At 44.9% G+C, this 27,157-nt stretch overlaps 1 protein-coding gene across 5 annotated transcripts in view; it reads left to right on the top strand.

The window, feature by feature from the left end:
* The window catches only part of AZIN2 (antizyme inhibitor 2), a 34,611-nt gene that overhangs the window by 6,429 nt on the left and 1,025 nt on the right, over positions 1 to 27,157 (top strand). For 4 of the 5 annotated variants that reach the window (XM_012554214.1, XM_012554213.1, NM_001293726.1 and 1 more), the window contains 6 exons: positions 5,617 to 5,789; positions 6,802 to 6,936; positions 7,712 to 7,877; positions 9,125 to 9,287; positions 10,475 to 10,587; positions 24,018 to 24,232. In XM_012554214.1, coding sequence (XP_012409668.1) covers positions 5,623 to 5,789; positions 6,802 to 6,936; positions 7,712 to 7,877; positions 9,125 to 9,287; positions 10,475 to 10,587; positions 24,018 to 24,232 — 959 coding nt within the window. In that variant the 5' untranslated portion in view covers positions 5,617 to 5,622. Of the gene's footprint in view, positions 1 to 5,616; positions 5,790 to 6,764; positions 6,937 to 7,711; positions 7,878 to 9,124; positions 9,288 to 10,474; positions 10,588 to 24,017; positions 24,233 to 27,157 lie in introns of those variants that run through there. The other variant, XM_023726985.1, reaches the window with a different exon arrangement.

The following is a 27,157-nucleotide window of genomic DNA, read 5'->3' as shown; positions in this document are numbered from 1 at the left end:
GCCAGTAAATCTGGTCTTTTTTTGTGAGTTAGAATTTTGTTCTACATCCTTCTCCAGCTCTGTCCAGAACCCTCTGTTGTGATCCCGGTCAGAGCTGTCAGTGGTGGTAGCCGGGCACCACCTAGCTGTACTGGACTCAGTCTGGTGGAGGCCTTGGTAGCTGTGGTCAATTAAGCTTTTGGACTAATCTTTTCCTTGTATCCTATTCTTTTCATTCTCCCTTGCTCCCAAAGGGGTGAGACCAGTGGAGTACCTTAGATGGCTGCTCACAGGCTTTTTAAGACTCCAGGGCCTGTCTAATCTTTGTCTGAAGAGTGAGCTTCAGGAATGGTTTCAGTTCTGGATTAACAGAGCATCTGGGGGCCATAGTTTTGGGGGTTCCTTCATTAAGTCTGGTCTTTTTACATGAATTTGAATTCTGTTCTGCATTTTTCTCCTGCCCTGTCCGGGACTCTTCTGTTGTGATCCCTGTCAGGGTGGTCATTGGTGGTAGCTGGGCACCATCTACCCTTGTGGTCTTCTTCAGCATCCTCCCATCTTATTTAAAAAACCACCCCTGGACACCACATCCTCCTCCAACCCAATCCCTTGCCCCCTCTTCATGGCCAAACTCAACAGAGTTGTCTACACTTACTGTCTCTTTCCTCAGCACCCACCTCTTAACCCATTGCATCCTGACCTCCGTTCTCACTGTTCCAAGTCACTGCTTCTTACTAAGATCCCCAGCAATCTCCAGGATCCTAAATCCACTGAGCACCTTATTTATGTTATTGTTATTTTTTGTGAGCACCTTATTTTAAACATTAATTTTGAATTATTCAAATAATGCACTGATTCATTCACCAAAAAAAGAAGAGTAGGACATCAGCTTTATGTCACCAGAGATAATCACCATTGTGAATTTGGTGGGTATATAGTATTTAAAAAATACTTACACATATGACCCATAGAAAAAATATAAAATATTCTGTGATTTTATAACAAAATATAAAAGGTTATTTCTACAGTGCATACTGTTCTTCAGTAGCTTTACACTCAACAGGTTTTGAAGATCTGTTCCTGTTGATGTATTTAACGCAGGCGACTCTCCTTGATCCTCTTGTTATCTGACCTCTCAACAATATTCAACACAGAGATTTTTTATGAAGAAACTTCAGAATAACATATGCTCCTAGTTTTAAAGAATTCAGAAGTATACAAGAAGAAAAGTGAACGCTGCTCTGTACCTGCCACCACCCTCATTGGGCACCTCTGACAGTTGAGGCACCTCCTTTTGCCCAGACACAAGCTGACAGTCAGGGCTTGCTTGTAAAGGAATGGCGCTGTACTCCATGTATGGTTCTCCCTTTTCTGGAGTTGTCTGTCTCCTCAGGTCCCGGGAGCCGGCTCTTCCATGTCTCTTGTTGTTGTTAGTTACTGTTGAGTCAGCTCTGACTCATGGTGACCCATGTACAACAGAATGAAATGTTGCCTGGTCTTGTGCCATCTTTATGATTGTTGGTATACTTGAGTCTGTTGTTGCAGCCACTGTGTATTTTGAGTGCCTTCCTAGGGGACACTAAGGGGCTCATCTTCCAGCAATGTTCTTGTGATTCATCAGCTAAATTTTTGGAAGAAGATCACCAGGCATTTCTTCCTAGTCCTTCTTTGGCTGGAAGTTCCACTGAAACCTGTCCACCATGGGTGACCCTGCTGGTATTTGAAATACTGGTGGCATAGCTTACAGCATCATAGCAACATGCAAGCCACCACAGTAGGACAGACTGACAGTGGTGGTCCCTGTCGTTGGCTGCCCTCTAAATGGTAGAGTTCCTCTGGAATTGGTCTCAGGCCCCCTTCTCTTGTAAACTCTCCCCCTTCGGAGATTTCATCTCCTCCCATGGCTTTAAATGCCATCAATATGTCCCCCACGTTTTGATCTCCAGTCCAGACCTGTATATCCAGCTGCTGACTTGACACCACAGGGTGTCTGGAACTCAGCGTGTTCAAATGGGTTCAATGTGTTCACGATCTTCCTCTTTCCCTTGGTGAATGGGCCCTCAGACGGCTGGCTGCTGGGGACCCCTCATATGCCCTCATCCCCACCCCCATATGCAGGCCATCACCAAGCTTGGCAACCCTGCCTCCCAAATGAATCTCCTCCCCTTTTTAGAGAAGGCTTGTGTTTTTCCCAGGGCAATTGCGGCAGCTGCTGGAGTAGCTGGACCTGTCTCCCCAGAACGCCTCGTGCCTTCCCTCAGCCCATTTTCATATGGTAGCTAGGGTGTTATTTTAAAATGTAAATCTGATTGAGTCATTTCCCTTCTTGAAATCCTTCAGACTGTTTCCCATCACTCTCAGGGTAAAATAATGAAATCCATATGCGGCCTTCTCGGTTGGTTTCCCTGTTGGCTCTGCCGCCTCCCTCTGACCTCATCTTCACCCCTCTGCGCTCACCCTGCCCAGGCACTCCAGCCTTCTCTCAGCTCCTTGATCAGATCCTTCACCTCCTTGCCTCAGAACCTCTGCACAGGCCATTTCCTGTACCAGGAACATTCTTTCCTTCCCTCTTGGCCTGGCTGAGCTCAGCTTAGTTTTCTGACCTCAGAAAGACTGTCCTTCACCCTCACACCCAGGTCTCCCCTTGCAGGTTCTCTAGCATCCTGTACTTAACTCTTCAAGGCTACCTCTCATTTGTAATTCCATCATTATTTGGTGTTTCCTTGTGGCTGCCTGTCTTCCCCACCAGCCTGAAAGCTCCACAGGGTCAGAGATCCATCTGCTTTATTCACTTGTTTTCATCAGCCTATCAGAGAGCCTGGTGACTCACTAGATGCTTAATGAATATCTGCTCAGCCTCGAGATTGTATTCGTCCTTATAGCACTGTGGTTAAGAGCGGGAACGCGCAAGTCTGACAGTCCTGCGTTAGAATTACAGCTCTGCTACATACATGCTGTGTGACTTTGGACAAGTCACTTAACCTCCCTGAGCCTCTGCTTCCTTCCTCATAAAATTATTATGAGGACTAAATGAGAATACACATAAAATATTTAGTACGATGGCTGACAATAAATAAACCTTCAATCAATGATAATAGCTATTATTTAAATATTTATAATCAAAGCAAAATCACAGGCCCCCAAAGTGCTACCATTCCTTCCTCCTCTCTTTTCATTACATGTGTTGAAACAGGAGCAAAAAACTTTCACATCCATTCAAACTCCAGGCGGAGGTGGGGAGACATTCCTGCCTCTGGGAAACAACTGTCATGGCAGCAATTCCAGCTCTGGAGTTGGCTGGACCTTTGTGTCCCATTCTGCCACTTCCCAGCTGTGTCACCACAGGTAGGTGGACTTCTCTGAACTCAGTTTTGTCCTCCTCAAAGTGTGGCGAATAAATAGGATCATAGCAGTTGCTGTTGAGTCGATCTGACTTATGGTGACCCCATGTGTGTCAGAGGAGAAGTGTGCTCATCGAGTTTTCAGTGACTGATTTTTCAGAAGTAGATCACCAGAGCTCTCTTGCAAGGTGCCTCTGGGTGGACTCAAACCTCTAACCTTTCACTTAGCAGCCAAATGTGTTAACTGTTTGCACCACGCAGGGACTCCAAATAGGATCATCAGATAGTAATAATAAATGGGGTCGTAGGATACACCAATAAATAATATGATAGGGTAGTTAGAGGCATCGCATGAGATAACATGCACAAATCCCTAGCACTGAAAGTTGCTGAATTAAAACTACGGTCTTATTACAGAGTCACAATGGCTAAAAGCTGCTCTTGTGTCTCCTGCTATGTTTTAAAACTGCTTCCCTCTTGACTTCCTTCCATTATTCATGGAGAGTCAAACCTGAGTTTGAAAGTTGGTTCTACCACCTACTCACTATGTGGCCTCTCTGAGCATCAGTTTTCTCCTCTGTAGAATGGCACTAATACCCATCTGATGGGTTATTGTAAGTATCAAATAAAATAGTGAAGCTAAAGCAGTGGTCAGCAAACTATGGGTGATGGGGCAAGTCCAGCCTGCCGCCTGGTTTTGTGAAGTTTTACTGGATCACAGCCAAGCTCACTGATTTACGTATTGTCTCTGTCTGCTTTCAGACCACAATGGCAGTTGAATAGTTACAGCAGAGACCATATGACCCAGAAAGCCTAAGATATTTACTCTCTGGCTCTTTGCAGAAAAAGTTTCCCGACATCTGATGTAAAGCATCTAGTTCAGTGCTTGGCTTGTGGTAGGTGCTCAGTGAACACTGCTACCGTCATCATCATCACATTGTCATTATTATTGTATCATTAATGCAGCAGTCAGGCAGAGAAGTGTGAAGAAGAGGAGTCCCTGAGGGGAGACAGGTCACCCAGCACAGTGCCACCTACAGAGCAGGCCTTTGGAGGTTAGGTAACCTGTTCCAAAAAGATGCTTGGTCTGGTGGACTTTCTTTTTAAAAAATTAATTAGTTTATTATTATTTTTTGTTTACTTATTTTTCATCATACAAATATATATAAAATGACATTTGCCAATTTAATGCTTTTTCACATGTACAGTTTAGTGACATTAATTACATTAATCATATTGTGCAACCATAACCAATATCCATTGCCAAACTTTTATCACGATCTGGTGGACTTTCTAATACACCAAGTAATATTCTCTAAACATTTAAATTGGCCAGGAAAATGTTGTTAGAAGCCCGTCATCAGGGCCCCTATGGGTCCATAGAGTGCCTTTGTGTGAATTAGAAAATGCATCTCTTATTTAAGACACGAATTGTTATAATCAGTATACTGATTTTTGTCAGAACAAGATGCTTTACTGCTGAGACCAGAAGAACTAGATGGCGCCTGGCTACTACTACCAGCTGTTCTGATCTGGAACACAATAGATGGATCCTGATAGAATGGGAACAAAATGGGGAACAGAACTCAAATTCTTAAAAAGTCCAGATTTACTGGACCGGTTGAGACTAGAGACTCCCCAAGACTATTGTTCTGAGATACTCTTTAAACCTTGAGCCAAAATTACTCCATGAGGTCATCTTTTAGCTAAATAACAGATTGGCTCATAAACAATACCACCCATGAGTACTGTGCTCCTTTAAAAAATCATCTATATGAGACCAAACAGTCAAGATATACTCTAAAGCAAAGATGAGAAGGCAAGGGGGCAGGGAAACTAGATTACTAGAAACAGAACAACCTGAACGGAAATAATTTAAGAAAGTTGACACACTGTGAAAAATGTAACCGATGTTGATGAACAAATTGTGTAGAAATTGTTAAATGGGAACCTAATTTGCTGTGTAAACTTTCATAACAAAGTATTATTATTTCAAAAACAATAAAATATTACTTTAAAAAAGATTCTTTACTACCGGGAAATTATAATAAGTATATAAATCTGCCATTCTATGTGAATAATGCCCCCCACCAGGATTGTGCAGTGTACAACCTGCTTTGCTGTCCATGGCAGCCCTATCTGTCAAAGAATGGTGAATGAGCATCAGTCCTAATTTCTGTATATCTGTTGTCTTAAAGCGAGGCCCACCTGTTACGGACCTCATCTGTGCTTCCTTGGGCTCCGTGGGCCCAGCAGGCCCTGGTGTCTCCTCACCACCACCTTTGGGACCCCACAGGCAGAGATGGAGTTGGTCCAGCGGATTGGTGTCCCTGCCAGTAAGATCATCTACACCAACCCCTGTAAGCAAATTGCACAGATCAAGTATGCTGCCAAGCATGGGGTCCGGCTGCTGAGCTTTGACAATGAGGTGGAGCTGGCAAAGGTGGCAAAGAGTCACCCCAGTGCCAGGTAAGCTGAGAACCACTTGCGTGGGGAGGCTGGGCTGGTGTGTGAGGGAAGAGGGGGTTTGGGGAGTGGAGTTGGGGCAAAGGACTGAGCTTGGGGAGAAGGAGGCAGTGCTGGTGTCCCCTGCTGTAGACCTGTCACAGTCACAGGAGATTGGGGCAGGTACTCCGGAACTGGACCCAGGATGGCAGGGCCTGGCTGGAACACAGGCAGAAATAACTGCTAACAGCCCAGGCAGAGCGAAGCCCGTGGTGTTATGGAGGTCAGAATCACAGGCTGAGAGGGTCAGAGGGGGTATCAGGGAAGCTTCTCGAAGGAGGCGGCATTTGAAGTGGGTCTTGAGGGATGAATAGAATTTGGGAGGGGGGCATAAACATGTATTAGACTGAACTGCATAAGCAAATGCATGAAGGTCAGAAACAGCATGGGGTGCTTGGCAGATGACCAGAAATTTGGTGTGGCTGGAACATGCCACAGGCAGGAGGTGGAAGGAGACAGTGAGTGACACTGGCCAGGGGCCTGATGCAGATGCGTCAGGGCTGGACGGTTGGCTCAGCCTGTGGTTTCCACACTGTTACTGACTCCCTGGGGATTCCAGGGTGGGTCTTGTGGTGAAGGGGAGGCCAGGTGGGCGGGATCCCTCTGGTTCACCCAGAGCACCTTCCATTTTGTCTGTTTTACATGATACTGGGGTTCTCCTTAAGATTTTGTTTAAAAATGGTTCCCTTTGTAAACAAAAAGTTTAAAAACTCTGGCAGTTGTGGAGGCTGATTGGAGCTGCCCAAGGGAGGATGGGTGGGGTGTAGCCCAGGGCAGGGCTGCAGAGATGGAGAGAAGGAGAAGCCCAGGGACGTTTCGGGCTGGATTGGTCAGCACTCAGGGAGCTGGAGCAGCTTCCTGGGGAGGAGTTGGGCATTTCTGAGCCACGTGGGTCGTATACCTGGACTCCAGAAGACATATTTGATGTGGAGGAGGCAGGGCTGCCCCAGCAGAAGTGTGCTTCGTGTCCCCTTAGGATGGTTCTGTGTATCGCCACCAACGACTCCCACTCCCTGAGCCACCTGAGCATGAAGTTTGGAGCGTCACTGAAATCCTGCAGACCCCTGCTTGAAAATGCCAAGAAGAGCCACGTGGAGGTGGTGGGTGTGAGGTGAGCTCTGGGATCTCTGCCACCCCCACTCACACCAGGCCCACTCTCTGTTTCCCAGGAATTGATTAATTCCGGGTGAGACCTCCCCCAGGTCCTCTGAGAAGGGCCTGTTACTGGGCCTGGAATTATGCCCTTCGAGAGTCCCTTCTCATTTGAAAGAAGGTTTGGAATGTTCTTCTGCCCTAACCCCACAGTCCCCAGAAGATCTGTTCCAGAGTGTTCTACCCAGGGACGTGGCTTCCTGGGGGTTTTATCAGCCTATAGGCCAAAGATTGCGCAGTCACATCCTTGTTCCGCCTCTTTTCTTGCAGGGAGAGGAAAGAAGTATAATAATGACCTAGCAATATTGCTTTCACTTATTCTGTACTTAGGATGTTCCAGGCACTGTGCTAAGTACTTCATGTACATTATCCCACAACCTTGTGTGGTACAGGGTCTTAACTCCATTTTATAGATGGGGTAACTAGAGCACAGGCAGGTTAAGTAACTTGCCAAGGTCACATGGCTGACTAAGGGGCACATCCAGCTCTGGCTGACTCTGGGGCCCCAGCCCTCATCCCAGAAGGCTCCGCCCCAGGTACAACATGGTGGGATGGGAGGAGCACCAAGTGAAGAGACCCTGGGTCTAGCCTCTTGTCCACCCCTTTCATGTCACATGGCCCTTGGCAACCCATTTAACCTTTCAGGCTTGCCAAAGACAAGGCCTGACCAGCTGAGGTTGGGGTGGTGGCACTGGTGCCCTGCATATACGCCAAGGTTATCCCTCCCTCCCCAGTTTTCACATTGGCAGTGGCTGTCCTGACCCTCAGGCCTACGCTCAATCCATCGCAGACGCCCGGCTTGTGTTTGAAATGGGAGCCGAGCTGGGCCACAGGATGCACATCCTGGACCTTGGCGGTGGATTCCCTGGTGTGGAGGGAGCCAAAGTGAGATTTGAAGAGGTAACCCTGTGGCCGGGAGTGTCTGCGCTGTGTTCTGAGGGATGGGGGCAGAGGGCAGTGAGGGTTATAGTGATCACAGGGAGCCTGCTCTGAGTGGTCCTGTGTGCTGCATGCTGGGCTTGGTGCTTTATCTGGATTATCTCACTTGTTATCCCATGCTACAACAGCTCAGTAGATCGAGGCTCATAGAAGTTAATTTTCTTCTGAGTCGACGGCAGAACCCAGCTAGATACCCAGCTCTGCCTGACACCAGCCCATGCACGTAACCAGCCTCACAGGACATACTTGCATAAGTCATAGGCTCTTTGAGGGTCTGGGTACCCCCTATTTGCCTCAGGTGGACTGATAAGATATCAGTGGGTGGGTGGGGGAAGGAAAAGCCCACCTCTGTGTCCACTCCCAGTCCATCTGTCTCCTCACTTCTAAGATGAAATCAAGAAAAATGTGTCTCAATCCCCACTCCAACCACTAGGGGTCACTTCTCTTTAGAAAAAGCTTCATGTCTTGAAATACTCATGTCTAGGAATTGACCCTAAGGACATAATCTGGGGTGGACACAAAGCATTAACCTCAAAGATGAGTAGTGCAGCTTTGTTTATGACAGAATCTAGTGGATTTCCCTGGTCCATCTAATGATTGGGTATTGGTTAGATTATGGTACATTTTTTATGATGAAAATAAATTATATGGGAAGGTCATTCACAATCTATTGAATATAACAGGTTATAAAAACATACATACACACAGCCATATAGCGTTTATAATAAAAGAATAGTGTTTGTTTGTATAGAAAAGAATTAAAGGAGCTACTCCAAAATGTTAACAATGATTAGGTTCATCTGGGTGATAGAATGAGGGATGACTTTATCTTCTTTTTCCTTTTCTGTATTTTCTGAAATTTCTATAATCAAAATGTGTTGTTTAACGAATTGGTTATTTATAAAAGATCTGCATCACGACTTCTGGAATCAGAGTACCAAGTGTTATTTTAAGACTGCCCCTTCCCATTGTTGGGGACATCAGAGGAGGCTATTTATATGTGATGAGGCTCTCAACCCACATCTGTCTCCTTCCTACCTCCCTGGCCAGCTGTCTGCAATTAGCAGCTGGGACATCAGCAGCTGCCAAGTCTTTCTTCATGGAATCAAAGAATCTTTCAAGAAATAGAGTTGGAGCTGTAGCAAGTCTTTAGCATAAACCTCACTCTTCCGACATGAAATTGTCCCCCTACCTTCCTTCTCACCCAGATTGCTTCTGTGATCAGCTCAGCCTTGGACCTGTATTTCCCGGAGGGCTGTGGTGTGGACATCCTTGCCGAGCTGGGGCGCTACTATGTGACCTCAGCCTTCACCTTGGCCATCAACATCATCGCCAAGAAGGAGGTTCTTTTAGACCAGCCCAGCAGGGAGGGTAGGTGCCAGGTGGGCAGGAAAGCACCATTCTCCCCTGTGGCTGGGGACAGTGGTTGACTCAGCAGGGTCTGGTTTTAGGCCCAGTGGCAACGGGTGAGGGAATCTAGAGAATGGGCCCTTGCTTTGGGGAAACTTGCAAACAATTCCCCTCACCTCAAAGATGCTTAGCATTCTTTTTCCTAGGCACGTTCATATTTTGTGAAGATTAGTTGTGATCAAAACAAACTGAGAGAGAATAGATATTTTATTAAGTCCATTTTACAGATGAGAAAACTGAGAGCCAAAGAAAGTAGGAGTGACTTGCTTAATACCTAGTAAGAGGTAAAGCCAGAATTTGACCCTGTGTCTATTTCCTGTCCAAAGTTCAGGCTCTTACTTACCCTACTGCTTCTCATAACGTCATGAAAATAGTTAATGACAATTTATATTTAAGTCCACTTGACAGATGTCAGAACATGGGCATGGAGAGGTTGAGTCACTAGCCCAAGATCACAGCTGATGATGGGCAGTGCTGGGATTCAGGTTTGGGCTGGGCTGGTGAAGCCTCTGTGCCTACCTGCCTCCATCAGCACTCTTCCCTGCCCTTCCAGATCAGACCAGTCCTACATTCCCTATGAGTGAGAGGTATCAGGGACCTTGGTCTTGGAGCTTTGGTCTCTGCTCTGGGACTCTCAGGCAGGAGAGCAGAGACAGCTCTGTGTGCTCTTCCCCAGAGAGGATCTATGGGAAGGAGTGGTGGGTTCCAGGTAGAGTGTCCTGTGTGTGTGTGGGGACAGCATTCTTCTGGCCTCCTTTATAGACCTGGGGGATTGTCCTATCTAGTCCACCCAGGAGACTTGGCTTCTCGTTCCAGCTCATCCCTGGCCCCATTGTGTGCCCCTGAGCAAGTGTCGAACCTCTTGGGGCCACTGTGTTTAGGTGGGCTGCCTTTGCATCAAGGGCCTCACATGCAGGTAGGAGAGTGCGTCCTGGGCAGGCTTGCTCACTTGCGAGAATGTGTGTTCCCAACACTCTGGTGAACCTTAGTCATGTCATAGCAGGACCCACTACATAGTTGAGGAAGGGGCTGTCCTTTTGCTTCAGAGATCTGTTAGGGCTACTGCGTCCACTGTCGTGCTAGCTCTCCACTACCACGCCCCCTCACATTGCTGCCCATGCTGCCCTTGACCCCTGCCCTCCCTGCAGAGGAAAACGGTTTCGCCCCCAAGACCATCGTGTACCACCTTGAGGAGGGCGTGTATGGGATCTTCAGCTCAGTCCTGTTTGACAACGCCTGCCCCACCCCCATCCTGCAGAAGGTGAGCCTACCCCATGTGGGCCTGTTTTCAATTAAGTGCTTAAAAAAACAAAAACAAAACATTTATTATATTTTTATCTAATTAAAAAAAGCAAAACACATTAATTGTAGAAAATAGACAACAAGGATGAAGAAAGGTATTCCCCATTATCCCACCACACAGAGCAAAGCTCTTTGAACATTTTGATATATTTCCTTTCAGTCTTTTTTTTTTTTAATGTGTATTTATACTTTTTTCCATAAAATTAGGAACATATTGTTTTATAGCCTGCCCTTTTTAATTTAATAGGGGTGTGGCTATTTCCATACCATTAACTAATTTTTTGCAACATGCTTTTTGATGACTACATAGTATTTTAACCAGCCTAACTCTAATGGTTAGGCATTTGGTTTCCTGTTTTTGAGCATTGTTAAGTATATCTTGGTGTACATCTCTGATTATTGCTCTGGGGTTAATTCCTAGAAGTACAAAAAAAACAATTCATCTTTAGTAGATTTGTCCATATGAACAAGGGAACAGTGAAAGAGAAAACATTCCCCGTAGCCTGTGGAACTCAGCCCAGGGCTTCCAGCAGCTTGACAGGGCATCTTTCAGAGGGAAAGAAAGGGTGCCGTGGTGTTTTCATGTCCTGGTGGCGCAGTGGTTAAGAGCTCGCCTGCTAACCGAAAGGTCAGCTGTTCGAACCCACCAGCCGCTCTTCTGGAGAAAGATGTGGCAGTCTGCTTTTGTAAAGATTATAGCTTTGCAAACCCTATGGGGCAGTTCTGTTCTGTCCTATAGGGTCACTATAAGTCAAAATTGACTCCATGGCAGTGGGTTTGGTGGTTTTTTTTTTTTTTTTTTTTTTTAAGATCTTTGCTTGTGCTGCCCCTTTTCCTGGAGGAAAACGTTCATTAAAGTGTCTAGCCAGCTACTAGACCATCATGAGACTTAATATGTGTTTTTGCCTTCTCTTTCCATCCTGTGTGGTCTCAAGACTCAATTGGATGTCAGCTCCTATTTGCAGATTTTCTGGTCCCTTATCCCACTGGAGGCACAAAGAACTCCTCCCTCCTCCAGACTCCCATATGCTGTGGGCGTGCTTGATGGAGTCCTCATCCCATAGTTGCATGGCTATTTATATGTTATGTCTGCTTAAGCCTCCCTGATGCGCTGAGGAATACAGAGTTTTCTACTCTGATGCAGTTGTGTCGACCATGTTCTTGTGGTCTCCCATATCCTACTGCACATAGCAGGGACCAGGCCAGCCACACCCGAGGTTACAAAGCTGGCAGCAGCTGCTTCCCAGTTGCTCTCCCTCTCTGGTCCCTCTCTTCCCCTTGCATGCCAATGTCCCCCCACCCCTGACCCCCATTTCCTTTATCAACTCCTCTGATGAGCAGGACTATGGTTCCAGCCCATTACCATGTCCCTCCCTCCAGGGTTTCTGTTCTTTTGGGTTTTTTTTCTAATTGTGCTTTAGGTGAGAGTTTATAGAGCAAATAAGTTTCCTATTTAAGAGTTTATACAAAAATTATTCTGTGAAGTTGGTGGCAATCCCTGCAATGTATCAGCACTTTCCCCGTTACCACCCTGAGTTCCCCCATTTCCATTCATCTGGTTTTTCTGCCCCTTCCTGCCTTCTCATCTTTGCTTTTGGGCAGATGTTGTCCTTTTGGTCTCATAGATAATTATTCTAAGGAGCACTTTCCTCACAAGTGTTACTGTTTATTTTATAGGCCTTGTTTATCATTTGGCTGAAAGGTGGTCCCAGGGAATTGCTTCAATTCCAAGTTAGAAGAGTGTTTAAGGGCCATAGTCTCAGGGGTTCCTCTGGTCTCTCTCAGACCAGTAAATCTGGTCTTTTTTTATGAATTTGAATTTTGTTCTACATTTTTTTCCCACTCTAACCAGGACCTTCTATTGTGATTCTGGTCAGAGCCATCAGTAGTGGTAGCCGGGCACCATCTGGTTCTTCCAGGGTTTCTATTTTGCTCTAGTTGATATTCCTGACTTGGGCAGCCGGGTGTTACTGACCCATTTTGCAATCTGTGTCATTTTTCCCCTGGGCAGTGTCGAAGCTTCTTCCTTCAGGTTGCCATCCACTCCCTGAGCCTGGTCATGTGACTGGATCCAGCACAGGGCCCATAGTCCGGTGTGGAAACAGACATGGCACAGATGACAACACACATAATAAATTAGCTACAGTTATGCTGGGAGTATATCAGAGGGGCTCAGCCTGGCCCGGATGTCTGTACCTTCTCCAAGAAAGGTCCCCCTTGCTGTGGTTGTGGCAGCTTTGTACCCTTGCTCTTTGCTCCCAGGCACTTTATTTTTGGACATCAGGTGTAGAAGGTTGTATTAAATATAATCCTTGGTTCAAAGCACACTTCTCGTCGTTGGACCATGCTTGGCCCTCTTTTGTTTGTTTTTTTCTTAAATTCAACAAATAGTTATTGAGTACCCTCAGTTTGCAAAGCACTGTGCTAAGGCCTGCAGAAGGGAATAGGTAAGAATTATCTGTGCCTTGGGAATACAATCTTGTTGGGTAAAAAGACTTGTATCTGTAGGGGTGTGTGTGTGTGTGTGTGTGTGTGTGTGTGTGTGTGTGTGTGTGTGTGACTTGTACACAAGCTACAACGGTGTCATGAGAAAAGTAAAGAACAATTGTTATTGAATTATTTTCAAAAAATATTTTAGTATGTATCTCTAAAAGATAAGGGCTTTTAAAACACAACCACAATACTACTATCAAGTAAAAAAATTGACAACTCCATAGTATCTACGATCATCTAGTTGGTGTTCAGATATCCCCAATGTTTCATGAATGGTCTTTATAGCTGAATTGCTGAAATCAGGAGCCAGAGAAGGTCTACATATTATGTTTGGTTGATATGACTCCCTCTTGATCTATCTTTTTTTTTGGCAATTGATTTGTTGAAGAAACTGAGTTGCTTTTCCTGTAGAATTTTCCGCACTCTGGATTTTTCAGATTGATGAATTTCCTGGATTTTCCTTTGGTGTTACTGAACATGTTTCACTGTGCCCTGTATTTCTTTGAAACGAGATAGTTAGATTCTGTGATTTGATTAGAGTTTGATGTGTTTTTTTTTTAGATAAAAATACTTCTTTGTTTATTTTTTAGTGTAACAAGAATCCTTATCATTTTACCACCTCATCCACATCTCCCTCCAATGCAAAGTAACCACTATCTTGAATCCTGTGTTCATCATGCCCTTGCTTCCTTCTTTTGTGTAGTTTTAGCATATACAAATATATTCCTAAAATGTATTTATGTGTGGCTATACTTCATTTTGCTATATAAAAAGGATATTATGATGTATGCAGCCATTTTGGATTTTTTTTTCACTTAATACCATAGTCTAGGAGTCTGCTGCTGCATGTCACTAGAGTGTATTCATTCAACTACTGTATAACACTCTGCTGGAGAATACACTGCAGTTTCTTCATCCACTCTCCACTTCAATTGTTTCCAGGTTTTTGCTGCTGTCCATGCTGAAGCTATGAATACTCTTGTTGATGTGTCTGTTATCCGTGTTTCTTTTGTACACGAGCAGGGAGTGGAATGGCGGGGCATAGAGCATATGAATGTTCAGCTTTATGAGATAGTGCCAAACTGTTTTCCAAAGTGGTTGTACTGATTTACAGTCCCACTAGCAGTGAATAAGAGACTCAGTGGTTTTGCATCCTTCCCATCACTTGGTATTGTCAGACTTAAACATTTTTCCCAATTGAATGAATGTAAAATGGTATCTCACTGCATCTTGATTTGCGTTTCCCTGATGACTAATGAAGCTGGACATTATTTACTTGCCGCATGTTTCCTCTTCTCCCAGGGACTTTGTAACCTTCTGTATTAGTTTCCTAGGGCTGGCTAACTAAATACAACAAACTGGATGGTTTCAAACAACAGAAATTTATTTTCTCAGTTTTGGAGGCTAGAAGTCTAAAATCAAGGTGTCAACAGGGCCACGCTCCCTCTGAAAGCTCTGGGGAAGAATCCTTCCTTGACTCTTCCTAGCTTCTGGTGGTCGCTAGCAATCCGTAGCCTTCCTTGGCTTGCAACTGTATCACTGCACTCTCTGCCTCCATCCTCATGTGGTGTTCCCCCTGTGTATGTGTCTCCACATGGCTTTCTTATAAAGATACTAGTCATTGGATTTAGGGCCCATCTTAATCCAGTATGAGCTCATCTTAACTTGATTACATCTGCAAAGGCCCTATTTCTCACAAAGGTCATATTCACAGGTAGCGGGGGTTAGGACTTCAGTGTAGCTTTTTGGGGGACACAATTCAACCCACAACCTCTTTCTTTCAGCTACTGCCCTTGATGTCCAAGCTTCTCCCCCAAGTGGTTTACACTCACTGCCCCTGCTCTTTCAGCTCCGTTCACTCTTGGAACCTCTCCAGTCTTGTGTCTGTCCCATGACTTCACAGAAGATGCCTTGGAAAGTCTACCAGCTTCTTCCATGATGCTAGGCCCAAAGGTGGCTCTTTTGTCCTCAGCAGCAAAATTTGACACAGCTGATCATCCTTCCCTTCATCTTCACCTTGACTCTCCTGGCTTCTGTGACAACATTGCTGGCCTTGCCTACTCCTCTGACTGTTCTCACCTACCACCCTGGCGGTTCTTCCACTGTGCACCTTCTGAATGTTGACTAGCCCAGGCATCAGTCCTTCATCCTCTTTACTGTTTACACTCACTTCCTAGGCGAACTCTTCCAGACTGAGGCTTTACATATCTTCTATACTCTAACCACTCCCCAATTTACATCTCTGTCCTGGACCACGCCACTGAGCTCCAGACTCATGTATCCAACTGCCCACTTGACATTTCTAATTGGGTGTCTCACAGGCATCTTAAATTTAACTACTCAAAGCTGAACTATTTTTTAAAAAATATTACATAGAAATACAATGGCTTTTTGCATATATGGAGCTTATATCCTATTACTTTTCTAAAGTATCAGTTCAAGAATTTTTTTTGAAAATTCCAGTGTTTTTTTTTTTTTAAATTCCATAGTGTTTTCTTTTTGGTTGTTGTTATTATTTTCTCTGCATATATATATATTTAATTGTGATAGAATTTATATATAACAAAACATTTGCCAATTCAACAATTTTTACGTGTGTTTTTCAGTGACATTAATTATGTCCATCATATTGTGCAACCATTGCCATTATTCTTTTCTAAGTTATTCTGTCACCACTAGCAGAAACTCTGAAACTGAACTCTTGATTTCCAGCCCAAAACTTCTTCCTCTCCAAGACTTCCCCTCTCAGTAAATTGCGCTGTCAGCCAGCCAGCTGTTCAAACTAAAACATTTTGGCATTATTTTTGCTTTCCCTCTGTTCCCACAGCCAATCCACCTGCAATTCTTGTCAACTCTAATTCCAAAATACATTTTGAGTCCATCTTATTCTTTCTGTGCCAACCCCCCCCCCCCCCCCGCCCCCGATTCAAGCCGCCATCATCTGCTTGGGCGGCTGCAGTAACCACTAACTGGACTTCTGGACTCCACTCCAGCTCTCCTACTGTCCATTTTCCACACAGCCGGCAAAGTGACTGTCATAGATTAAATTGTGTCCCCCCAAAATGTGTATCAACTTGGCTAGTCCATGATTCCCAGTATTGTGTGATTGTCTACCATTTTGTCATCTGATGTGATTTTCCTATGTGTTGTAAATCCTATCTCTATGATGTTAATGAGATAGGATTAGTGGCAGTTATGTTAACAAAGCAGGACTCAATCTACAAGATTGTCTTAAGCCAATCTCTTTTGAGATATAAAAGAGAGAAGCCAGCAGAGATACAGGGGGACCTCGTACCACCAAGAAAGCAGTGCTGGGGCAGAGCATGTCCTTTGAACCCGGGGTTCCTGTGCCTGAGAAGCTCCTAGTCCAGGGGAAGAGTGATAAGAACCTTTCTCCAGAGCCGACAGAGAGAGAAAGCCTTCCCCTGGAGCTGGCATCCTGAATCAGACTTCTAGCTTCCTAGACTGAGAGAATAAATTTCTGTTTGTTAAAGCCATCCACTTGTAGTATTTCTGTTATACCAGCACTAAATAACTAAGACAGTAGCCTTTTAAAAATCTAGAGGTCATGCCCCTCCCCTGCTTATAACCTTCAGTGGCTCCCTATTGCTCTCAGAATAAAATCCAGACTCCTTACCATGGCCAGAGAGGCTCCTGCCCACCTCTCCAGCCACATCTCTCACCACCCCTCACCTTGCTCACCAGCCTCTAGCCCCACTGGCGTCCTTTGTGTTCCAGGAACACCTAAGCTTTTCTGACCTGGGGGCCTTGCACTCACCATTTGCTTTGCCCAGAATGCTCTTCTGCTTGTTCCTAAGATGATGCTTATTTTCTTCCTTTATGTCTCAGCTCAAATGTCACCTTTTCAGGGGAGACCTTTAGTGACCATCCTTGCTAAAGTGAGCTCACCTTCCACCACCAGACAATTTGGTCATCCTGTTCATTTTCCTTATAACATATCATAATCTTTAATTATCTTTTTAGAAAATTGATTATAGTCCGTCTTCCCACTAGTGTGTAGATTCTATGTGGGTAGTCACCTCGTCCAACTTGTTCTCTCTTCCATAGTTGTTGTTGTTGTGAGTGCCATCGAGTCGGTTCCAACTCATAGCAACCCTGTGTACCCCGGAACAAAACACCGCCTGGTCCTTCACCATCCCCACGATCGTTATGCTTAAGCCCATTGTTGGAGCCACTGTGTCAGTCCATCTCTTTGAGGGTCTTCCTCTTTCTCGCGGACCCTCTACCAAGCATGATGGAGTTCTTCAGGACCTGATCCCTCCTGACAACACGTCCAAAGTATGTGAGATGTAGTCTCGCCGTCCTTGCTTCTAAGGAGCGTTCTGACTGTACTTCTTCCAAGATGGATTTGTTCATTCTTTTGGCCGTCCATGGTCTATTCAATATTCTTTGCCAACACCACCATTCAAAGGTGTCAGTTCTTCCTCGGTCTTCCTTGTTCATCATCTGCCTTTCGCATGCGTTTGAGGGGATTGAAAACACCATGGCTTGGATGAGACATACCTTAGTCTTCAAGGTGACATCTTTGCTTTTTAACACTTAAAGAGGTCTTCTGCAGCAGATTTGCCCAATGCAATGCATCATTTGATTTCTTGACTGCTGCTTCCATGGGTATTGATTGTGGATCCAAGTAAAATGAAATCTTTGACAACTTCGATATTTTCTCCATTTATCATGATGTTGCTTATTGATCCAGTTGTGAGGATTTTTGTTTTCTTTATATTGAGGTGTAATCCATACTGAAGGCTGTACTCTTTGATCTTCATCAGTAAGTATTTCAAGTCCTCTTCACTTTCAGCAAGCAAGGTTGTGTCATCTGCGTATTGCAGGTTGTTAATGAGTCTTCCTCCAATCCTGATGCTGCATTCTTCTTCATATAGTCCAGCTTCTCGGATTACTTGCTCATCATTCAGATTGAATAAGTATGGTGAAAGGATACAACCCTGGTGCACACCCTTCCTGACTTTAAACCATGCAGTATCCCCTTGTTTCTGTTCAAACGACTGCCTCTTGATCTATGTACAGGTTCCTCATGAGCACAATTAAATATTCTGGAATTCCCATTCTTTGCAATGTTATTCATAATTTGTTATGATCTACACAGTCAAATGCATTTGCATAGTCAATAAAACACAGGTAAACATCTTTCTGGTATTCTCTGCTTTCAGCCAGGATCCATCTGACATCAGCAATGATATCCCTGGTTCCACATCCTCTTCTGAATCCAGCTTGTATTTCTGGCAGTTCCCTGTCGATATACTGCTGCAGCCACTTTTGAATGATCTTCAGCAAAATTTTACTTGTGTGTGATATTAATGATATTGTTCAATAATTTCTGCATTCGTTTAGATCACCTTTCTTTGGAACAGGCATAAATATGGGTCTCTACCAGTCGGTTGGCCAGGTAGCTGTCTTCCACATTTCTTGGTAGAGACGAGTGAGCACTTCCAGCACTGCATCTGTTTGTTGAAACATCTCAGTTGGTATTCTCTCAATTCCTGGAGCCTTGTTTTTCACCAGTGCCTTCAAAGCCGCTTGGCTTCTTTTTCAATACCATCAGTTTCTGATCATATGCTATCTCTTGAAATGGTTGAATGTCAACCAGTTCTTTTGGTATAGTGACTCTGTGTTTTCCTTCCATTTTCTTTTGATGATTCCTGCATAGTTTAATATTTTCTCTGTAGAATCCTTCAATAGAATACTTCCAACATAGAGAGTAATCAAAATAGTTTTGGTACCAGCATGAAAAAATAGACCAGTGAAACATAGTTGAGAGCACAGAAAAGACCCACACATATATGGAAACTTGATTTTTGACAGAACTTCCAAGTCGATTACTGGGGATTATTCAGCATATAGTGCTGGTGAAACTGGTTGCCCAAAATGCAGAAAATGAAATTGATCCCTGTCTCACACAGCACATCAATATAAATTCTAGAAACCAGTATAGGAGAATTTATCTGACCTTGAAACAGGGAAGAATATTTTAAAATGTAAAAAGTACAAACCCAAAAGCTGGGGGAGAAACTGATAAATTTTGTCTACATTAGGATGAACTTCTATTCATCAAAAAATAGCATTAATGAAAATAAAGGGGCAGTCATAAACTGGGAGAAAATACTGAAACACATATAATTGGTAAAGGACTCATAGTGACCCTATAGATCAGAGTAGGACTGCCCCATAGGGTTTCCAAGGAGCACCTGGTAGATTCGAACTGCTGACCTTTTGGTTAGCAGCTGAACTCTTAACCACTCTGCCGCCAAGGTTTCTGGTAAAGGATTAGTAGACAAAATACGTGAAGAATTCTTAAATAAGAAGTAAAGACAAATAATCTTAAGAAAATAAGGAAAAAGGCAACCCAGTGGAAATATGGGCAAAAGACTTCAACAGACAGTTCATGGAAGAGGAAGGCCAAACAGAAAATGAAAAGGTGCTCAGCCTCATTGGTAATCAAGAAAATAGAAATTAAAATGAAAACAAGATGCCATTTTATATCTACTGGATAATAAAAAATTTAAAAGTCTGAAAAAAATGTGTAAGTCTGACCATATCAAGTATTGCTGAGGATATGGAGCTGTAGGATTTCTTAGACACTAAAAATATAAATGACACATAAATTGGTATATCTACTTTGGAAAATAAGTTGGCATTATTAATGTTCACGTGTGTACAGGCAGACTCAATTTATACCTTACACATGCTAGAAATATTATTTTTTAATATTTTTAATGTTTATAAATATTCTTTTTTGCTTTACTAAGTTTTTCTAGCTAGGAGAGGGTAGAGCTCGTGTATTTTATTCCTCCCATTAAGATTTTATTTATTTATTTATTTATTTTGAATAAGTATTACTGCACCCCAAGTACATCCAAGAATTTTAACATTTTAATGTTTTCATTACTATTGTGGGTGGAAACTTTACCCTGTGTTTTTGAGTATGACACTGGCTCGCATGCTGAAACTCATTGCTTTCCTCTAATAAGCACCCTTCTTTGGATTTTCCAGGCAGGGAAACATGTTATTTGCAATGTAATGTTTTATTTCTTCATTTTCTATATATTATGCCTTTTTGTTCCTTTTTTCCTAATAGCTATTGCCAGCATTTCTCATGATATATATAAAATAGGAATGATGACAGAAAGCATCAGACTTGGAGTCAGAAGACAGGAGTTCAAGTCCTGGCTCTGCCATATACTAGCTGAGTAACCTTAGGCAAGTTAGTTAACCTCTCTGAGCCTTGTTTGTCTAGTTCTTCATCTGAAAAATGAAAGGGCTAAACTTTAATTACTAAGGTTTCCTCTGGTTCTGAAATGAAGTCATTCTTGTACTTCTCCATTAAGCTTAATGTTGGTTCCTTATTTAAAACAATCTGTCTTCACTGTGGGCTTTTGTTTTGTCTGTAGTTTAAATCAAGAATAGATGCTACATTCATAAAACAATATGTACACTAACTGTTTAATGAGAAGCTAGTTTGTTCTGTAAACCTTCATCTAAAGTACAATTAAAAAAAAAAAGAGATGCTACAGGCTACTACTGAATGCCATTTTGACAGGTATTGGAAAGTTAAATTTGAATTTAGATCTGTATTTTCTACTTTATAATGAAGCCAGTGATTGACTTTGCTTATATGGTCTCTGCCTTCCATTTTAGCAATAAATTATCTGGTAACTGATGATGATTCTTAAATATGAGAGTGGACTTGATTAGCTGGGATTTCATTTAGGATTTGTGCTTATGTTTTCACAAGTGAGATTTAACCGTAGGTTTTTGTTCTTTTTTTTTCTTTCTGTGTGCTACCCTTGTCTCATCCTTTTTTCTTTTTCGTTTTTAGAGTATTGTACACTTTATGTAGCATAGGAATTACTGATTTATTCTTTAAAAGTTAGGGTATTATTGATGGACTCCATCAGGGCCACGTGCCTTTTTAAATGTTTGACCTTGTTTCTTCTGTGGATCCGTTCACATATTGGGCTTCTTTGAGGAGGACAGCAGGTATGGCTAGGAAAGCCCCTTGTCCGGGACCACTCAGAGTTCTACCACTAACTCCCTCTGGAACCTGGGACAGTTTCACTTCCCCTTTCTGGAGTTCTCAGCTTGTCCCACCAGCTCCCAGATGGGGTGTGAAGAAGTGGTGGGCGTGATTTGTAAACTAGGACCCCCCCTGCCATCTCTTGCAGAGGGGGCTTAGTGGCAGACTGAGCATCTTAGATTTTTACAGGTGCTTGTCCATGTGTACTCAGTTATCAGACTTGTAAACAAGAGCTGAGACATACAAGCCCGTTGCTACATGCATTTGGAATATTTATTTTGCAGATTCCTTTTTGAAATAATGGCTTTAAACAGCAAAAGGGCAGTGCTGCATTATTTTTTGTGGAGTTTTAAAATATATATATATATTTTCCCATCAATTTAAAAAATTTATACCACTACTAAGAAGTGAGAAAATGCTAACTTATTATAACCTCTCTATTGTGGAAGAACCTTTAAAACCTGTTTTCTCAAGGATCCTCGTGGATACATTTATGTAGCATTTTCTCCCTCCCCCTCAAATCTTTAAAAGTTAGCTTAATGTTTTTAATGATTGAAGCTAGGGGAAATCACTGAGAGCAACTGAGATTAATTTTACTCATTAACAGAAAGTTGTAAACAAGCATGTTAAGTTACTTGAAAAAGGACCTGTTTGTTTGTCTCGTTTTCCTAGAACATGAGCAGGGACTTTGTTTCTTTGTGTTCACTGCTGCATCCCTACTTCCTAGATCAGAGCCTGGCACATAGTAGGTGCTCAGTAAGCATTTACTGAATAAATGGAGGAGCCCTGGTGGTGCAGTGGTTAAGAGCTTGGCTGCTAACCAAAAGGTTGGCAGTTCGAATCCACCAGCTGCTCCTTGGAAACCGTATGGGGCAGTTCTACTCTGTCCTGTAGGGTGGCTATGAGCCAGATCAACTCAAAGGCAACAGGTTTGATTTGAATGAATGAATGAATATAGAATAGTTCTCATTCTTGATTTTAATAATGTGCATATTTTTCTTTTTTATTAGTGAGACAAATTATTTTTTTCTTCAAATATATGACTATTATTCATGCTTATGAACCCTGTACCTTTTCTTTCTCAATTTTATGGATTCCTGCTCCTGGCTAATATTTTTTCTCTATTGATCTTTTCGACTGCTTTCTCCTAGTCTCTTTAACAAAAAAAAAAAAAAAAAACTATTGCCACTGAGTGGATTCCGACTCATAGCGACCCTATAGGACAGAGTAGAACTGCCCCACAGGGTTTCCAAGGAGCGGCTGATGGATTCAAACCGCCAACCTTTTGGTTATCAGCCGAGCTCTTAACCACTGCGCCACCAGGGCTCCCCTAGTCTCTTTGGATGGCTTCTGTACCTACTTTTTCCTTTCTTTCTTGTGCTCTCTCTTTCTCGTTGTTCATCTGTTTGCCACTCGTTCATTCTTTTATTAAAAAAAATTATTCTAAAAAAGCACCTACTGTGTGCCGGATGCTAGGCACAGAGGAGTTGGGGGTAAACAAGACCAACATGATCCCTGGGCTCATGGAATTTATAGTTTTACAAGGAAGAGAGACTGAGAGATGCATTTCACAAATATTTAATTACAAGTTATGGTAAATACTATGAAGGCAAAGCAGGGAAGCTTAGGGATGCTAGAAAACGCTTCCCCAAGGCCATTTTAGCTGGAATTTAAAGGACAAATAGGACTGGTAAGTTTGAGGACAGAGGGAACAGTGCGTGGGAGGGCTGGGGGTGGGAAAGGGGAGCAGGGTTTACTGGGGAGCCCAGAGCAACTGGAGTAACTGGAACACAGTGAGTGCTGTGGAAGGTGGAGCCAGGGTCCCTGAAGGGCGCAGGAAGATTCCTTCCTGTCAACTTTCAGAGTCGAGACTCTTCCTCTGGGACCTGCCCTGGCCAGGATTCTACACCGTGACAAATTCCACTGATACCTTGGTTGTCTAAAAATGGTCTGTGTTACAGATTTCTTTTCCAGATTTGGAAGTCATTTGAGAAAAAAATTAATAATTTTTATATAATTGGAAGATATGTCTTTAGGCAAGTCACTTAACCTCTCAGGGCCTCAGTTTCCCTGAAGTGGGAGTAATCATGTCTACTCCATAGGGTCCTCTGTGACCTCTACCATGTCACCCTGTGATTGTCAGAAGGCAGATCTCCCTTACCCGACTGAGATCACCAAGGGTGGGGGTGGGTCTAACTTGCCTGTGTCCTTCTGGCTCTTGTTATTGGGCCTGGCATGGAATGAGGGGGGTCTAGGAGACCTTTAAGATGAGGGAGCCCCAGGCTTGGGCCCAAAAGACGGGCTGGATTTCAGGGCAGGGGAAGGGCTGTGGAGGCATGGACACACCAGTGGTCTGGAAAGCAGCAGATATGCCAGTGAAGACCAAAGCACAGAGATGGTAATAGCAACAACAATGATAATAATAGTGGTGTGAACTTATTGGGCCCTTGTCTTGTGCCAGACTCTGTTCTAAGCCTCTCCATGTACTAACTCTTCTATCCTTTCAGTATGAGGTAGATACTATTATTATTCCCATTTTACAAATGAGCAAACTGAGACAGAGGGATGTTAAGTATTTTGCCCAAGATCATACAGATAGTAAGTGGTAGAGCCTGGACCAGGCAGTGTGGCTTCAGAATGAAGGAGGCAATGAATACAGAGAGGTGGGGAGGGCGTTCAATGCCAGGCTAGGAGGCCCAGCTCAGTCTTTATTCTGTTGGCTATGGGAGCCATGGGAGGCCTTTGTGGGGGGGGCTGTGGGGGTTGGGGGTGGTACGGGGGGGGAGTGCTAAGGCTGTGGTTTGCCCAGGAAAGTTGAATGTGGCCATCCCTTTCTCCTGCAGAAACCATCCACGGAGCAGCCCCTGTACAGCAGCAGCCTGTGGGGCCCGGCAGTCGATGGCTATGACTGTGTGGCCGAGGGCCTGTGGCTGCCGCAACTACACGTAGGCGATTGGCTGGTCTTTGAAAACATGGGCGCCTACACCGTGGGTGTGGGTACCCTCCTCAGGGGAACCCAGGCCTGCCACATCACCTATGCCATGTCCCGTGTGGCCTGGTAAGAGGGCCCTGCTGGGAATTTTGGGGGAGGGGGGCGCAGGGGGTGTCCATGGAGGGGGCAGGCTGGGCAGAAGCCATGAGGGAAACCTGAGATGTGAGACCTGCGTTCGTTTCTTCAACTTGACAAGTGGCTTTTGGCTGATGATTCCAGGCAAGGCCTGTGCTTGGCACCTGGCTGAGGTCATGAATGAGAGGGAGCCTCCTCTGGGTTGCTCACAGCCCCGTGAGAGACACAGAGAAGTAGACAGACACTCATGATAATACTGTGCTGGGCAGGTGGGTGGGGGGCTGTGGAAGGTTAGCACCCTCCCTGAGGCCCAGACCTGTCTCCCCGAGGAAAGAGTGTTTAAACAAAAGCCAGAGCTGAGTGGGAGTTAGCCAGCAGGAGGCAGGAGTGGCAGGAAGGGGGTCCAAGCAGAAGGAATGGGGAGTAATCATGGTGCCTTCAAGGAACTGAGGTTGGTCGTGACTGGAGAGAGAGGCAGGGCTAGATCTGGGGAGGAGCTTGAAGGCCAACTGAAGGACTTTGAGAAGAACAGGAAGTTGTGGACTAGCTTGAAGCAGGAGAGTGACATGGTCTGATCACTCTAGAGAGACCACTCTAGCTACTGTGTGGTCTAAGGGAGCACAGGGCAGATGCAGACAGATCTGACCTGCTGGGTGGCTGCTCTGTGATCTGGGACAGCCTTGTCTGCTCGCTGGACTTCAGCCTTCCTGTCTAGAAAATGAGCATGACCACACTTGCACTGCCTGCCTCACCAGGCTGGTGCTGGGAACCAATGAGGCAAGAGGTGTGCAAGATGGAGAGAAAGTCAGATTTGTGGAGCCCTTACATCAGGCCTTACATTAGGCATTGGTGATTATTTTCTCTCATCCACACATAGCTCTGTAGGGTCAGTAGTATCACAGACAGAGAGGGTGCACAGCTGGTCAGTGGTGAAGGGCCCCCCTTTGAGGGCAGAGTCCTTCCCCAACACCAGGAGCAGTTGGGAAGGACTTTAATGCTAGGTTCTTGAGGGCCCCCAAGAACATCACCAGGGTACACCAGGCCTGATGGGGCATCAGCGATCAAAGTCACTCACTTATTCATTCAGCAAATCGTTGTTGTTTCTACTCTGTGCAGGGGCACCACATAGACTGATGCAGCCATTTTGGCACCAGGGTATTTTGACAAGGCCTAAAAAAAGTCACCATGAAGGTGATTTTTCCTCATCCCAACCCTGGCAACTCATCAGCAAATCCACTGGATGAGGCTGCAGGGAGCTAGTCACACTCATCACTAGGAACAAGATCTTTTGATATATTAAAATAGCCGTGTCAAAAATTCTGCATATCAAATGGGTCTCAGCAAAACGTTCCTCTGTAGAGCCTGGTTCTGTGCTGGGCCCTGGGGTATAAGAGCATCTGAGACGACATGGTGAGCAGGGGCCACAGACCTGCACACAGTCATTGGTGTACAGACTGATGAGGCCATTGCGGAGGGAGGGACAGTGAACTGGGAGGGGTGGTCGGGGCAGCTTCTCAGGAGGCGCTACCTAAAGTGAGCCCTGAGGGGGGAGGAGTTAGGGGGCACAGGAGGCAGGCAGGCCGTGGGAGGGGTGGTCCTGCCATTCAGTCTGGCTGGAGTGGCATGTGGGGAAGACTGGATCAAGCAGGACCTTGAAGGCCCTGATTGGACTTGATGTTGAAGGCAGTGGGGAGCCATCGTCCCTAGGTGGTTGGTACAAAAGGTTTACAATTGGCTAGGAACCAAAGGGTTGGCAATTTGAACTCACCTAGCGCACCACAGAAGAAAGACCTGGCAATCTTACAGCCAAGAATACCCTATGGGGCACGGTTCTACTCTGCAATACATGGAGTCACCATGAGTCAGAATCGACTTGATGGCAGCACAAGACAAAAACAACAGGGAGGCAGTGACAGGTTTTAAGAAATAGGACCAACTCATTCTTAAAGATAAGAAGACTGAGGCTCAGACACAGGGTGCTTGGCCTCAAGAGCCTCCCACCCAGAAGGAAGCAGCTTGACGGGGTTCTGTATGAAGACACTGACTACTGATCTGCAGTGGAATTGTACAGATCAGCAAAGAGGGAGACCTACCTGTAGGTGGACGGGCTGGCATGGGCCCAGAAGTACACGAGGAGGGAAGGGAGGATCTGTGTGGAGGAGGAGGGTCTTATGGGGAAGCAGTTCCCAGCAGAGGGAGGGCCAAGCTGCATGCCCAGCTAGGCCTCTTGGCACTGAATCCAGTGCTTTTCCCACCCCACCCACCACCCATCCCATCCCACTAAGTGCTTACTGTGAGCCAGCCTGGGGCTGGAGCCCCCACAGTGACTACCGCAGATATATGCCCTGTCCTGCTGAAGTTGAAGGAATATCAGGAAGCAGATATTGAACCCTTGTATCATCAAGGAGAAGTACAATGTGTGGTGGGACTCGGAGAAGGCCTCCCTGAGATTGCATTGTTGAAGCCGAGACCTGAAGGTTAGGAGGAGTCAGCGAGGCCAGGGTGATGGTGCAGGCAGAAGGACAAGCAGTTGCACAGGCCAGGAGGGACATGTGAGAACCTGGCCTTTATGGGTGGCACCAGGGCGGGGCGGGGTGGGGGTAGGGTGTGGGCAAGCGTGGACCTCGCTGAGGCAGGAGAAGCGGGCAGGAGCTGATCTCACAGAGCCTGAGCACAGAGGGGAGCTGTTGGCAGTTCAAGAGCAGAGACTTGCCCTCTGGAAAGATGAACCTGAGGCAGTGCTGATCAGGATCAGGAGACCCGGCTAGAGCCGGTGGTGGCCCTGGAAATGGAGAGAAGCGGGTCCCTGTGAAGGTGTTCAGGAGGTGGGTGTGGCAGGCCTTGGACACTGACAGGTGTGGGAACAGATGTGGGAACGCAATTCCCAGCTTGTGGCTGGAGCAACCGATCCAATTG

This window comes from Trichechus manatus, unplaced genomic scaffold (genome assembly GCF_000243295.1).
Source record: "Trichechus manatus latirostris isolate Lorelei unplaced genomic scaffold, TriManLat1.0 scaffold00015, whole genome shotgun sequence".
Taxonomy (NCBI): Eukaryota; Metazoa; Chordata; class Mammalia; order Sirenia; family Trichechidae; genus Trichechus; species Trichechus manatus.
Note: the sequence above shows the minus strand (reverse complement) of the source record. Positions and strands in the feature narration are given on the sequence as shown.